This window comes from Pygoscelis adeliae, unplaced genomic scaffold (genome assembly GCF_000699105.1).
Source record: "Pygoscelis adeliae isolate BGI_AS28 unplaced genomic scaffold, ASM69910v1 Scaffold168, whole genome shotgun sequence".
Lineage (NCBI taxonomy): Eukaryota > Metazoa > Chordata > Aves > Sphenisciformes > Spheniscidae > Pygoscelis > Pygoscelis adeliae.
This window is the reverse complement of record NW_008825566.1, coordinates 3,548,603-3,560,656: the sequence shown is the minus strand read 5'-3', so window position 1 is coordinate 3,560,656 and position 12,054 is coordinate 3,548,603. Positions and strand designations below refer to the sequence as shown.

At 39.7% G+C, this 12,054-nt stretch overlaps 2 protein-coding genes across 6 annotated transcripts in view; one reads left to right on the top strand and one right to left on the bottom strand.

Annotated features, from left to right (window-relative positions):
• ASAP2 (ArfGAP with SH3 domain, ankyrin repeat and PH domain 2) overlaps positions 1-2,877 on the top strand; it is a 168,825-nt gene extending 165,948 nt beyond the window's left edge. The window contains 2 exon segments of the mRNA XM_009332513.1: positions 1,501-1,623; positions 2,593-2,877. Of these exon segments, the coding sequence (XP_009330788.1) occupies positions 1,501-1,623; positions 2,593-2,667 (198 nt within the window). The 3' untranslated portion in view covers positions 2,668-2,877.
• Positions 2,878-5,531: 2,654 nt separating this feature from the next.
• Positions 5,532-12,054, bottom strand: part of ITGB1BP1 (integrin beta 1 binding protein 1) — a 7,327-nt gene continuing 804 nt past the window's right edge. Inside the window, exons 2-6 of one of the 5 annotated variants that reach the window (XM_009332493.1) lie at positions 11,784-11,862; positions 10,924-11,060; positions 9,611-9,703; positions 6,644-6,793; positions 5,532-5,915 (exon numbers count right to left, since the gene is read on the bottom strand). In XM_009332493.1, coding sequence (XP_009330768.1) covers positions 5,844-5,915; positions 6,644-6,793; positions 9,611-9,703; positions 10,924-11,060; positions 11,784-11,862 — 531 coding nt within the window. In that variant the 3' untranslated portion in view covers positions 5,532-5,843. Of the gene's footprint in view, positions 5,916-6,643; positions 6,794-9,610; positions 9,704-10,923; positions 11,061-11,783; positions 11,863-12,054 lie in introns of those variants that run through there. The other 4 variants (XM_009332497.1, XM_009332496.1, XM_009332495.1 and 1 more) reach the window with 4 other exon arrangements.

Here is a 12,054-nt window from a genome sequence, read left to right as displayed (position 1 = left end):
TTTCCAGCCACTCTTCCCCAAGCCTGTAGCGCTGCATGGGGTTGTTGTGGCCGAAGTGCAGGACCCGGCACTTGGCCTTGTTGAATCTCATACAGTTGGCCTGGGCCCATCGATCCAGCCTGTCCAGGTCCCTCTGCAGAGCCTTCCTACCCTCGAGCAGATCAACACTGCCGCCCAACTTGGTGTCGTCTGCAAACTTACTGAGGGTGCACTCGATCCCCTCATCCAGATCATTGATAAAGATATTAAACAGAACTGGCCCCAATACTGAGCCCTGGGGAACACCGCTCGTGACCGGCCGCCAACTGGATTGAACTCCATTTACCACAACTCTCTGGGCCCGGCCGTCCAGCCAGTTTTTGACCCAGCGCAGAGTACACCTGTCTAAGCCGTGAGCCGCCAGCTTCTCTAGGAGAATGCTGTGGGAGACGGTGTCAAAGGCCTTACTGAAGTCCAGGTAGACCACATCCACAGCCTTTCCCTTGTCCACTAGGCGGGTCACCTGGTCATAGAAGGAGATCAGGTTGGTCAAGCAGGACCTGCCTTCCATAAACCCGTGCTGGCTGGGCCTGATGCCCTGGTTGTCCCGCACCTGCCTTGTGAGCGCCCTCAAGATGATCCGCTCCATGATCTTCCCCGGCACTGAGGTCAGGCTAACAGGCCTGTAGTTCCCCGGATCTTCCTTCCGGCCCTTCTTGTAGATGGGCGTCACATTGGCCAGCCTCCAGTCGTCCGGGACCTCCCCCGTTAACTAGGACTGCTGATAAATGATGGAGAGTGGCTTAGTGAGCTCCTCCGCCAGCTCTCTCAGCACTCTCGGGTGGATCCCATCCGGCCCCATAGACTTGTGAGTATCCAGATGACGTAGCAGGTCGTTGACCGCTTCCTCTTGGATTATGGGGGGTTCATCCTGCTCGCCATCCCTGTTTTCCAGCTCAGGGCGCCGAGTACCCTGAGGGTAACTAGTCTGATTGCTAAAGACTGAGGCAAAGAAGGCATTAAGTACCTCAGCCTTTTCCTCATCCTCGGTGACAATGTTCCCCCCCGCATCCAATAAAGGATGGAGATTCTCCCTGGCTCTCTTCTTGTCATTAATGTATTTGTAAAAACATTTTTTGTTGTCTCTAACGACAGCGGCCAGGTTGCGTTCTAGCTGGGCTTTTGCCTTTCTCATTTCCTCTCTGCACGACCTAACGAGATCCCTGTACTCTTCTTGAGTTGCCAGTGATGTAGAGCTCTGAAGACAGGTTTGGATGAGCCAAAATGGAAGATTGCTAAGGGAAACCTGGCTAACACTGGTGGCGCAGTGGTTCTGAAAGGCTTTGGATACTGCCAAATTCAGCCTGAAGCATGAGCACCCAGCATAAAAGATGTAGCTGAACTCTAACCTATGAAAAATAGTGGTTGGAAGCAGTTCTGAAGCTTTCTTTAGATCAACTCCAAGTCTATTCTGTCTCTTCCATGCTTTATTATTAATATTTACTTACTTTTATGTTTCAGTCAAAAACTAAACCCAAGAGAGTAAAAGCAATTTACAACTGTGTAGCAGATAACCCGGATGAGCTAACTTTTTCAGAGGGAGATATTATTGTAGTTGATGGTGAAGAAGATCAGGAGTGGTGGGTGAGTATTTTGCATTTTCCATCAACCTACTTTGAAAGAAATAAATGAAATCTAGAGGTTGACACTGACTTCAGATCTCCTGTTGGGTTTTCAAATAACAAGAAAAGTTTCATCTCATGTAAACCTGATTCCAGAAATTTCTTTTGTTTAAAAATCAAACTTCAGATAAGTTTTTTGGCTTTTCTCATTAAAAAAAAATAAAAATCTGATTACTAGGGTTCACAATATACAGGGGACATGGTCTGTGTGATTCAGGAAATTCTTGGGGGGTGTCAGCAGTTTAAGAATCTGCTACTATTTCATCTCCCTTGAAGATGCTGTGTGGTGGGCCTGAGAAGACAGCTTTAGGACAATTGTATTGTCCTAATTCTTCAGCTGACTGAGACTGAGAAATGGTCTATTTGAGCTGGAAAACAGCCTCAACTATGTACACTCATCAGCTGAAGCAAAGTCTTGGGAAATTGTTACGTGTGAAAACACTTGCCTTGCTCTGTTAGCTAGTGAGGAATAGAACTTCAAATTGCATCTACATTGACAATAATGCTGTATAAACACAAATAGATTCATGTAAAAGCCAGAACTGTTGAAGCTTGATCCATGCTTTTACTTTCCAGTGATTGTTAAGAGGGAGAAGCAGAAGCAATGTAACAGCGGCAGAATATGGGCTGCCAGGCATTGCAGAATGCGCTGAAATAATGTAGCAATGGTACTGCATTAAGAGGTGTTACTTTCAAAGAACTGGATAAAACAGAATTTGAAAAAAAATGTCTGTAGCTGAATAACAAATGCACCTTGTAGGACTGAATTTTCTGGTCATGTTTCCTGTTGGCAGAAGAAAAAGACCACCACTGCAGAAAAGATGTAGGGAGAGGCTTGTCGTGCTACAGGCAGGAAGGTCACTGGTATTCATTTTGGTGATACTGAGATGCCTTTTTGAGATTAACTTGAAAAATATCTGGACTCTTTCAGATTGGTCATATTGATGGAGACCCCAGTCGGAAAGGAGCTTTCCCTGTATCATTTGTGCACTTTATTGTTGACTAAATTGCTACTGATAAGTGGAGACATTTCTCATTTCCAGCGGTCACAGAAATAAGTTTTGCTCTATTTCATTTCATCTACCTGTCTGCAGACACCTTGCCAGAGCACTGCCCAAGTCCTAGGTACTGTAGCTTACTTTTTTATTGCCATTGTTCTGATTTTGGGACTTTTAAAACTTTTTTTCTATGTGAAAACTTCTCATGAGCAGTTTACACTTTAAAAAAAAACAACTTTTCCTGTATTTTTCAAGGTGAACTGAAAAGCTTTAACAATCAAAATCCATCTAAGTGTATGAACATCACAACATTACGAATATTCTTTTCAATCAAGTCACTGTAATTTTATTCTCCCTTCCGTAACATGACAATACCACAGTTCAGCATTGCTTCCCCAGTCAAAGAAACTGTGTGCATCTAACAGGGCAGTGAATTTATCCAATTCTCGATACCATTATTTGAAGTGTTAGAACCAAAATATGCAAGCTGCTGCGTAGTTCTAAATTGGACTCATTCAGCATCTTGCCGTGCTGGCTGTCATCCAGGATGTCAACTATTACGGAAGAAACTATTTTAATCGGGTGTCTTTGGCCAGGTAAAAGTGAAAAAGTATTTCAGTTTACCACAGGAGAAACTTCTTTCTTTCAGAATGGATGTAGATATTTGCTTAAAGTTATCTGAAATCTGTGTTAGTCGTTGAACTTTCTAGTTCTAATTTTGTGAGCTTGAGACCGTTTCATTTTTCTATGCTGCACGTGTGTGGAACCTGTTTTTTGAATGTTCTTTATGTATGTTACATCCATTTTGGTCATTGAACGTGACTACTGCTGGTTAACTCAACTATGGCAATATTAACGAGTTACTACATTAACTCAAGGATATGAAAACTGCACTTCCTGAAATGTACTTAACTATGATGATGGATTGCAGAGCATTTCTTACACTTTGTCTCATTATAGTGTTTAGACTTTGTTTTGGAATTCTTGAATTTTCTTAAATCATCCAGCAATGTGTTCACACAGAACATATTTGGTGGAACATTTAGATAATTATCCTTGGTCAATAAGGTATCACCTCACAAGTATACTACGTTATGTTCTGTTTTATAAAAGTTGTGTGCCACTACCTTGCAAACAATGAGAGTTTGCTAACGCACTCTGTATTTATATAATATACCCGCATATATGGTAGCTACACTGTTGTTAAATTTGTTTTACTAATTTGTGAACAAAGGCTAGGCCATGGACGGTTCCCAGTTGGTTGATGGAATACAAAACACCAATACAAATCTGACGTCATTTTGATGTTTGTATATTGTGAAATTGTACCAGTTTTTGCTTATGCTACAGGAAACAACTGATGGCATAGGATGAGAAAAATCAATGTCTAGGTCACATTGGCTTTGATCACGTTTTGTGAATATTGTATCTCTAGATTTATCAAGAGAACTTTGAATTTCTGACAAATGGTGTTTAAATTGGCCATTTCATATTGAGCAGAATGGAAAATAGGCCACCACCATATGCTTATTTGGAGAAAACTCACATGGCGTTAGTGCTGGAAGAGCAACACTGATCTTACCTTGTATCGCCTTTCCTAAATGGTACAGTTGGTTGATAGCCTCTCAAATGTGTAGGTACAGCCAAGTATACGTGTAACTTTCATTTTCTAGATGCTGTTGCTGCAGTATAAAAGGGGAACAAACTGGAATGTTTCAAGATATTTTTGTTGCAAGTTGAAGCAGATTAGTCCGTATTTTCAAAGTTCCCAGGAAAATGACAGAGTAATAGTTTAGCACTACAGTTTTATTCACTTACTGATATGTTCAGTTTGCAACACTATTTTGTATGTTTCTATCCCTGATAGAGTCTAGAGAGTAAATGGGCATATTATTTTGCACAGATCTCCTAATGTACAGTATTTTTAACACAGAATCTTATAGTGTATGTAACAACTCGTAAAGTTAAACAATGATGCAAATTTTCCTTGAGTTCTGCTAGAAGAGGAATACACTTTAAAATGTCACAACCTCGTTCACTGGTCACTTAGAAACCAGGAAACTTGTCGAATACAACTTAATGGCACTAACAGTGCAGACAGATAAAATCTCGCGGACCAATAAAGAGCAGCTAAGCAAAATTTATCCCTAGATTTTTCAGTGTTTCTTAAAGTTTGCTCCTCTGGCAGAGGAAGAAGAAATTCTAGAGCCTGTAGATATCTATTTATAATATAAAATCAAGAATTTTAAGTCCAAAATTTTGGCATATTTCATACAACTTTTCAAATCTGATTAAAATAATGATTCAAAAAAACCTGTTAATAGACAGACTATTAGGTTGCTGTGTTAACTGTTTAAAAAGGAGCAAGTGACACTTAAAATACAGCTTAGAATGCTATGAGATGTATAATATTCAATTCAGTTGTTTTTATTTTGTTTAGTTGCAGAGCAACTGTATATATTGTATAACCTAAAATCAACTCTTATTTTCAATGTCCTGGATGCAGTGATTTATAATTAGAGCATGATTAATAAATTTTACTCTTGTTAACCAGTCAAATGTCTGGAAAAATAAAACTACTTTTAAAATCACTGGCTAATTCTCTTCTGTTACTCTGCAATGCTTCAGCAATATTGTTCTTTTCAATGTGTAAAATGAGAAATACGAAAAAGTAGCACTTGAGCAAAAAAAAAAGTACATCTTGTGGATTTTTAGTTGAATGTAGAAACGGCATAGATGTCACACCTAAGATTAAATTAGAAGTGTACAGCACCAAATGACTACCTATTATCACTTTGCTGTTGTTCTGTTCTAATATCTATGTTACACAGAACTGAAGTCTATGTTGACAAATCATTTTTCAGACAAAGAGATAGAAGCACATGTCAGTTTTATTTTACATTCCTACAATATTGACATTAATATACAAAACACGATTTAGGGAAAAAAATGTTAAATATAAAATTCTGCATTGTCCTGGAAACTGAAGATGGAATAATTTCTTCAAGTCGTGTTTGGGGAATGACAAAGTACCATGTGCAAGGTTGCATGGCTCTTCTTTGCACAGCAAGTCCTTTCTAAGTTTGTGTGTAGCTGCAGCCAGTCTGTGGTATCACAAAGGAGCCCCATTTCCTCCTCACACAAAGGCCTCTTGTACTACACCATCATGTGCTGCTGAAGAAAATCAGGACTTCTCCGACATTAGAACTGAATCGAAGGCTGTAGATAACACTTTGCAAATAGCTTGTGCTTGTTCCTAGAAAAATCCACACACGCACATTAACACTTTCTGAAGAACTTCTAAACGTCTCAAAACCCATTTAAAGCAGAATGTGACCGTTATCATTCTTTTGGCAGAGACATGCAAAATGGAGTAGCACAAGTGAGATTTAATTTGATTTCCGTGGTCTGCAATGACATGTGGGAAGCTGTTTTAAATGAGCGCTTTTGAAACAAGTCAGAGTTGTTTGTTAGCTTTCATCATAGCATGACACTAGCATTCAGAAAGTCAGTTCACGTGTTCCCCCCGTGCTGCTAAGGGTGTGTGTCATATCATAGTATCTTGACAATGAACTCTCCTACTCTTAAGAGGAGATCACTTCCCTTGCTTACAAATACGAATGCATGCTCTATTACCAGAATTGTTACTCAATCCCTCCCTGCTCTGTCCGATCTTAAGAGGTTTGGTTTTGTCTTTGAAAATACAAACGGAGGATTGTCCTTAGCAGCTATGATTGCAAAGAGCTTTCTCAGGCCGATTTTTCATTGGTGATTTTAGGGAATGTAGGTATTTTTCCTCAAAGCAGATCAAGTGCAGTCAGCAGGGCTTTTCTCCCCTCCTCAGCCAGGGCACATTTATACTCTTTTTAACTGAGCAATCCCCTTTCTGCCAAAATGCCTTCACAAGGGCCTTGGGTTTCAGAATCTCCCTTTACAATCAACATACTGATACCTAAATTAAATACTGTAAAGATAAACTCTTACCAAACTATTGCACTGATATACCCAGAGGCTGCATTCTTCAGAGGCTGCATCTGTTGTCTTCAAAGCCAGTAAACTTTTTCCTGCTCCCAGACCATCATCATAGCAGACCATCCGTACAATTAAATAGAGAGCATGCCTATGTAACACATCCTGAAACCATGTGGCAAATAAAAGTTACTCTGGAACTGTGCAACAGCGATTTCAGTTTTCCACCTGCTTTAGATTCTCTCTCTTACAAAAGAATACTAAAGATGTATTTACAGGAGAAAAGTATTCCTTGGTAAAATTATAATTTTTTAATTGAGAGTTTAGTCAAGATTTAAAAAAATAAGTGCTGGTTTAACACAATTTTAGCTTTAATTTTTGCTTCTATTTTAGAATCGCATTCGTATGTGGATGATATTCCTGGCCATACTACGAAAGCATGCATTTGTTTCCCACCTATCCTCACTCACCCACTATGAGTAGGGTAGGTGGTACACTCTGTTCCTACCTCTGGCACAGAGGTAACTTAAAACAACTTTTTACTTTTCCAGTATTCTTCCAGACAATCCCCTGTCTCAGTTCTGGGAAGGGTACACACACAAGAAACTGTTCCCAGAAGAGGGTATGGACAAGGTTAGTTGCTTTGGGGTGGAGGGGGGATAGCCATGTGGATACAGCCAGGCCACTTGTGGCCTGAACCACAGCATGGGTCTTGACTCTTGCAGAGATCTAGTCTGGGAGACTTCTACTATGCACCGCAGACCTACCCTACACAAAGCCTTTCTTCTGAAGCCATCCTACCCAACCAATAATATTCATCTGCTTTATTCCTGTCATACCACCTCTAGGGTCTTATGACTTCAAGACAGCTCTTTTTCTACGTTCATGGCATCAAACACCTTGTCCCTGTCAGTAGCTGAAGGGTATAAAGAAACGTCCACTTCTATACAGAAGCTGTAAAAATGGACAGTGAGCTTGATGCCTGCTGTGAAACCCTCGAAGGAGAGCCCTCTACCAGACCTCCTAAGTTCCCCTTGCTGAAAAACATCTCCATGCCTGACATTCACTCAGCAATCGCTCACAATTATTCATACCATCACCAACTATCACACCATGCTGAAGGCAGCTGGAGCCGACGCAGAACTTACTGGATCAACCCTCCAGTCTCTGTATGAAAGATGCCAAGATTTGCCTCCAAATTGCTTGTAACTTTTTAGAGTTACTTGCTTGGAACTTGCTACAGTGCTAATGTGCGTGTGGATCATCACTGAAAGAGGGAAGATAGAGTTCCCCCTGTAAATTCATTTCCTTCCCTCCTTCCAGTATTTGGCTATGAGGGGATTCTGCAGTTGAGAGAGAAATGAGATGGCGGATGGACAAACTGTGCCATACATGTATGTACATATATATAATGTACAAATACACGCAAACAGAGTGTGAAGAAGGCCAAAGCCTCTGTGTGACTTTTATAAATACTTCACCTTTGGTTTCTAGTGGTTGCATCCACAATGGAAATGTATCAATGAATTACACATCTGTAAATATTTCAGTCAAAAATTTCTCAAATGTTGGCTGAAATCCACAAGGAAAACTTTTGTATCCTTCACTCAATTCTCTTTTTAGCATCTGAAATAAATAGCTGCCCATTCACCTGCAAAGGTATCTACAAATCACAGAATTCTCACCTTTCCCCCAAGTCATAAAAGACTGAATTCTTTGTATGAATGCAGATAAAACCTTTCCATCTTGGAACTCTGTGAAAGAGTTAGGTGGACTAACACACTAAAGGACAAATTAAATGTCAACAGTGACACAGATGCAAAAATCCAGAATTTGGGAAACAGAATGCAATGCAATAAAATGCCAGTACAAGCTAGCTTAATCACAGAAGGCTTTATCAGCTTGTGCATGCTTTCAGCTTGAAGCCAGAAGAATGATGGATAAAACTCTTAAAATTACCTATTTGATCTTTATCAAAGTACAAAGGAATTTAAATAATAGTGTAACCTATGTTCTTAATGAGAATTAAGAATTTAGGAGGACAGCAAAAACAGAATCCAAAAGAATTCAAAGTTTGCGCAACAACTACTACACTTCTTCCCACGCATTAGAAACAAGTGTTTTATTTTCTGAAGGGACCAAAGGAAACTTTTTGGCTCTCTTCAGAGTATTCGGCTATGGAGCAATGCTATTCACCATCCTCATACTTGAGGCTTTTATGAACACGCATTGCTGGGTTGTTGATGGGTCATGACTTCATAAGGCCAAGTATTTATGGTATCTGGGGCTCTGAGGGCAACCAGAAGGAAACCACATGGCTGCAATACAAAGCTACACAAAGGCAACTGGAGGGCCCTGGGGAAGAGACCGGATTTTTATTTTTAGCAAAAAAGCTACTTGAAGTGCACTAAAGGAAAATAACCTGCATGTAGGAAGTGATGCAAACAAAAAACAGGCTTGATCAATAAAGTGGAATCATGAGGCTTTAATGCTGGAGTGAACTCCCACTCTTGGATTAGGAGTGCAAGGCTGGAACTTCAAAGAGGAAGACAACTCAGGTATTCTTGAAAAAAACATCCTTTGCTTTTTCCTCTCCACAATAACATCAACAGGAATTGAATTACTAACTCAGGCTGAGGAACCTATGTCCTGGCCACCAGTCATGCTACTTTTCCATGTGAGAGGATGGCAGGACAGCCACAGAGAAAGGAGGATGTGCCCAAAGAGCACAAAGGCTTGCTTGCCTTTTGCCTGGTGCTCTATCTCGAAAGGAATGGATTCTTGTCATAAATCCAACCAGGAAAATACAGAGAGCCCTGAGGAGATACGACATGAAGCAGTGTCACTGTGAGAGCTTTTTTTTGTTTTACTTTTGCTTAAAGCCGGAAGTGACACTTTGGTCACACAAATCATCTCTCAGAGAAATAAATGAAAGCACTTTTCAACTCTCACCAAAGAGACAGTTTGTTGTGAATCACTTACATACTGATCAGATGTTGAAACTTTAATGCCATATTTGGAAACTCCCATAATAAACTCCTCTTCACCTGGAACAAAAGGTAACTTTCCATCTTGCTTTGGAGGGAAACAAACAAAAACCTTTAGTGCAGACAGAAGAACGTGAACAATGAAGATGCATAATAGAAAATGTGTTTATGTATACTTCAGTCCACTGGATCAGCAACATCACTAACCCTGCTCATACCCTGCTGTGTGGAGTTTGCCTGCCACTCCTGCACTCATCTAATCCCTTAACTTTATGTGAAATGTATTCAGGGGAGGTTTAGACTGGACATTAGGAAGCATTTCTTTACCGAGAGGGTGGTCAAACACTGGAACAGGCTTCCCAGAGAGGTCGTCGATGCCCCAGGCCTGTCAGTGTTTAAGAGGCATTTGGACAAGGCCCTTGATAACATGCTTCAACTTTTGGTCAGCCCTGAAGTGGTCAGGCAGTTGGACTAGATGATTGTTTTAGGTCCCTTCCAACTGAAATAGTCTGTTCTGTTCTATTCTAAATATTACATGATTCATCTGTAATTTATCATCTTGGGGGGGCAGTTTGACCCTGTGGTCAGATCAGATGGGCTGAAAAATAATGCATGCCCTGTCATGCTGTGCTGACCCTGGGTGATCTATGTTCCACACTGGCAGCAATTCTGTTACTTGGCTGTAAAAATAGTTTTAGCATATATTCAGATACTTGAAATGTCAAGTTGCTCTAAGATAAACAGACATTCTGTGCTTTTAAAGACACAAACAATCAGCTACCTAATGAGAACAACCAGTTACGGCTTTTAGTACAAAAATAAGTACAAGTAACCACAGTTTGGCAAGGATGACCCAAATATTATTCAGGTTCTTTGGTCACAGGTTCGTAAGTGATTGTAAGCAGAAACTTGACATTTTCCTCTATGGGAAAACTTCTACGCTAGTGAGGAAATCTGGGGGAGATATTCTTTCCTGGATACTAATCCTAACAGTGCTGAAGACAATATAACAACTTTCAGTTGGGATACTTGTTCAGTAAAGACTCATGAAAAGGGCCTTCGCTCTGAGTCTGTTTCTTCAGAACGGCTTTTTCGGCGCATCTTCACCAGTTACTGAATAGGATGGACTTGAGTGTGACAGCTTTTGAGATTCATAGCTTCATGTTTTTTAAAGTAAGCTACTTTATTCTAGTAAGTCTAAAATTTACAAAGAAAGATGTCAGATCATGTGATAATATGAAAGAAATACACCTAAGCTTAAGATGTTCTGGCGTTGTTGGTATTGTCTTTTGTAACCCACTTACTTACCTGTGCAACATCTATGTAATTTATCAAGTCCAATGGCCCTTCAAGATTTTTGCTCTCATTATACTTCAATTTTTCAATGGCGCCAACATATTTAACTCTGAATTCTGCACACGTATCAGAATTACTATTGCTTTGTCCTGCAATAGAATAAAACAAAGCAATCCTGAAGAATTCCAGAACAGTAATGCTATTCTAATTGGTGTTAATGGGGCTAACTTATTAAATTCCATCATTTTTGCAGACTTTCATCAAACACTTAATCTTACCACAGTGTATTAACTCCTCTCTTTAATGACCTGTCCTGGGTTGATTCAGAAGAGCCCTTGGTAAAGGCAACAGTTTTATATAAATCCATGATACACCACTGTTCATACTAATTCAAATTTGGAGTTAACAATCTTAAATCAGAAAACATAGAAAAGCTGGTTCTACTTTTCTGTATGTATATTCGTTTTAAATGAACTGTTTGGTCCAACAGTGATGCGCTGTGATCTGGTGAGCAAGAACAAGTAAAATCAAATCTTATTTCCATTATTTCAGTGCAAATGTAAACTTAGAAAAGCAGGAAACATAGCTTCCAAAAAGTTATACAAGATTTATGCTGCGTAAGAGACTAGTAACACAACTAAGCTTTTCTTACTCAGATGCTTTACTTCGAAAAGAGTGACTTAATCCTAGGTGAATCATTAATAATACTTTAGAAGCCTAGAGCTATGCATGCATTAGTCAACAGGCTAACAGATTCACTCATGATTATTAAAAATACATATTTTAACCTTTTCCATTTTCTGCTCTTTCATATGAACACACATAAAGTTAATCCTGCTCGATACATACCTGCTCAAACTCTGATTACATACCTGAACTTTTCGTGGAGTCTGTATCTAGACTAGCCACAGTACTAGACCGGGAAAGTCCCCCAAGACTGGAATCTACAGACTAAGAAAAAAAATCAGTATCATCAGAAAGTTGCTGAAAACATATTAACAATTCCCTTTTAGATGCCCTGCCTCAACTGGTTTTTTTTAAATAAACTAGTGTTTATGTTCTAATTACTTAAGCAGCACTGCAAAATGGGGAGAAAAAAACACCACCACCTATTTCTTTCCTGAAGTTATCTTTCTACCTCAA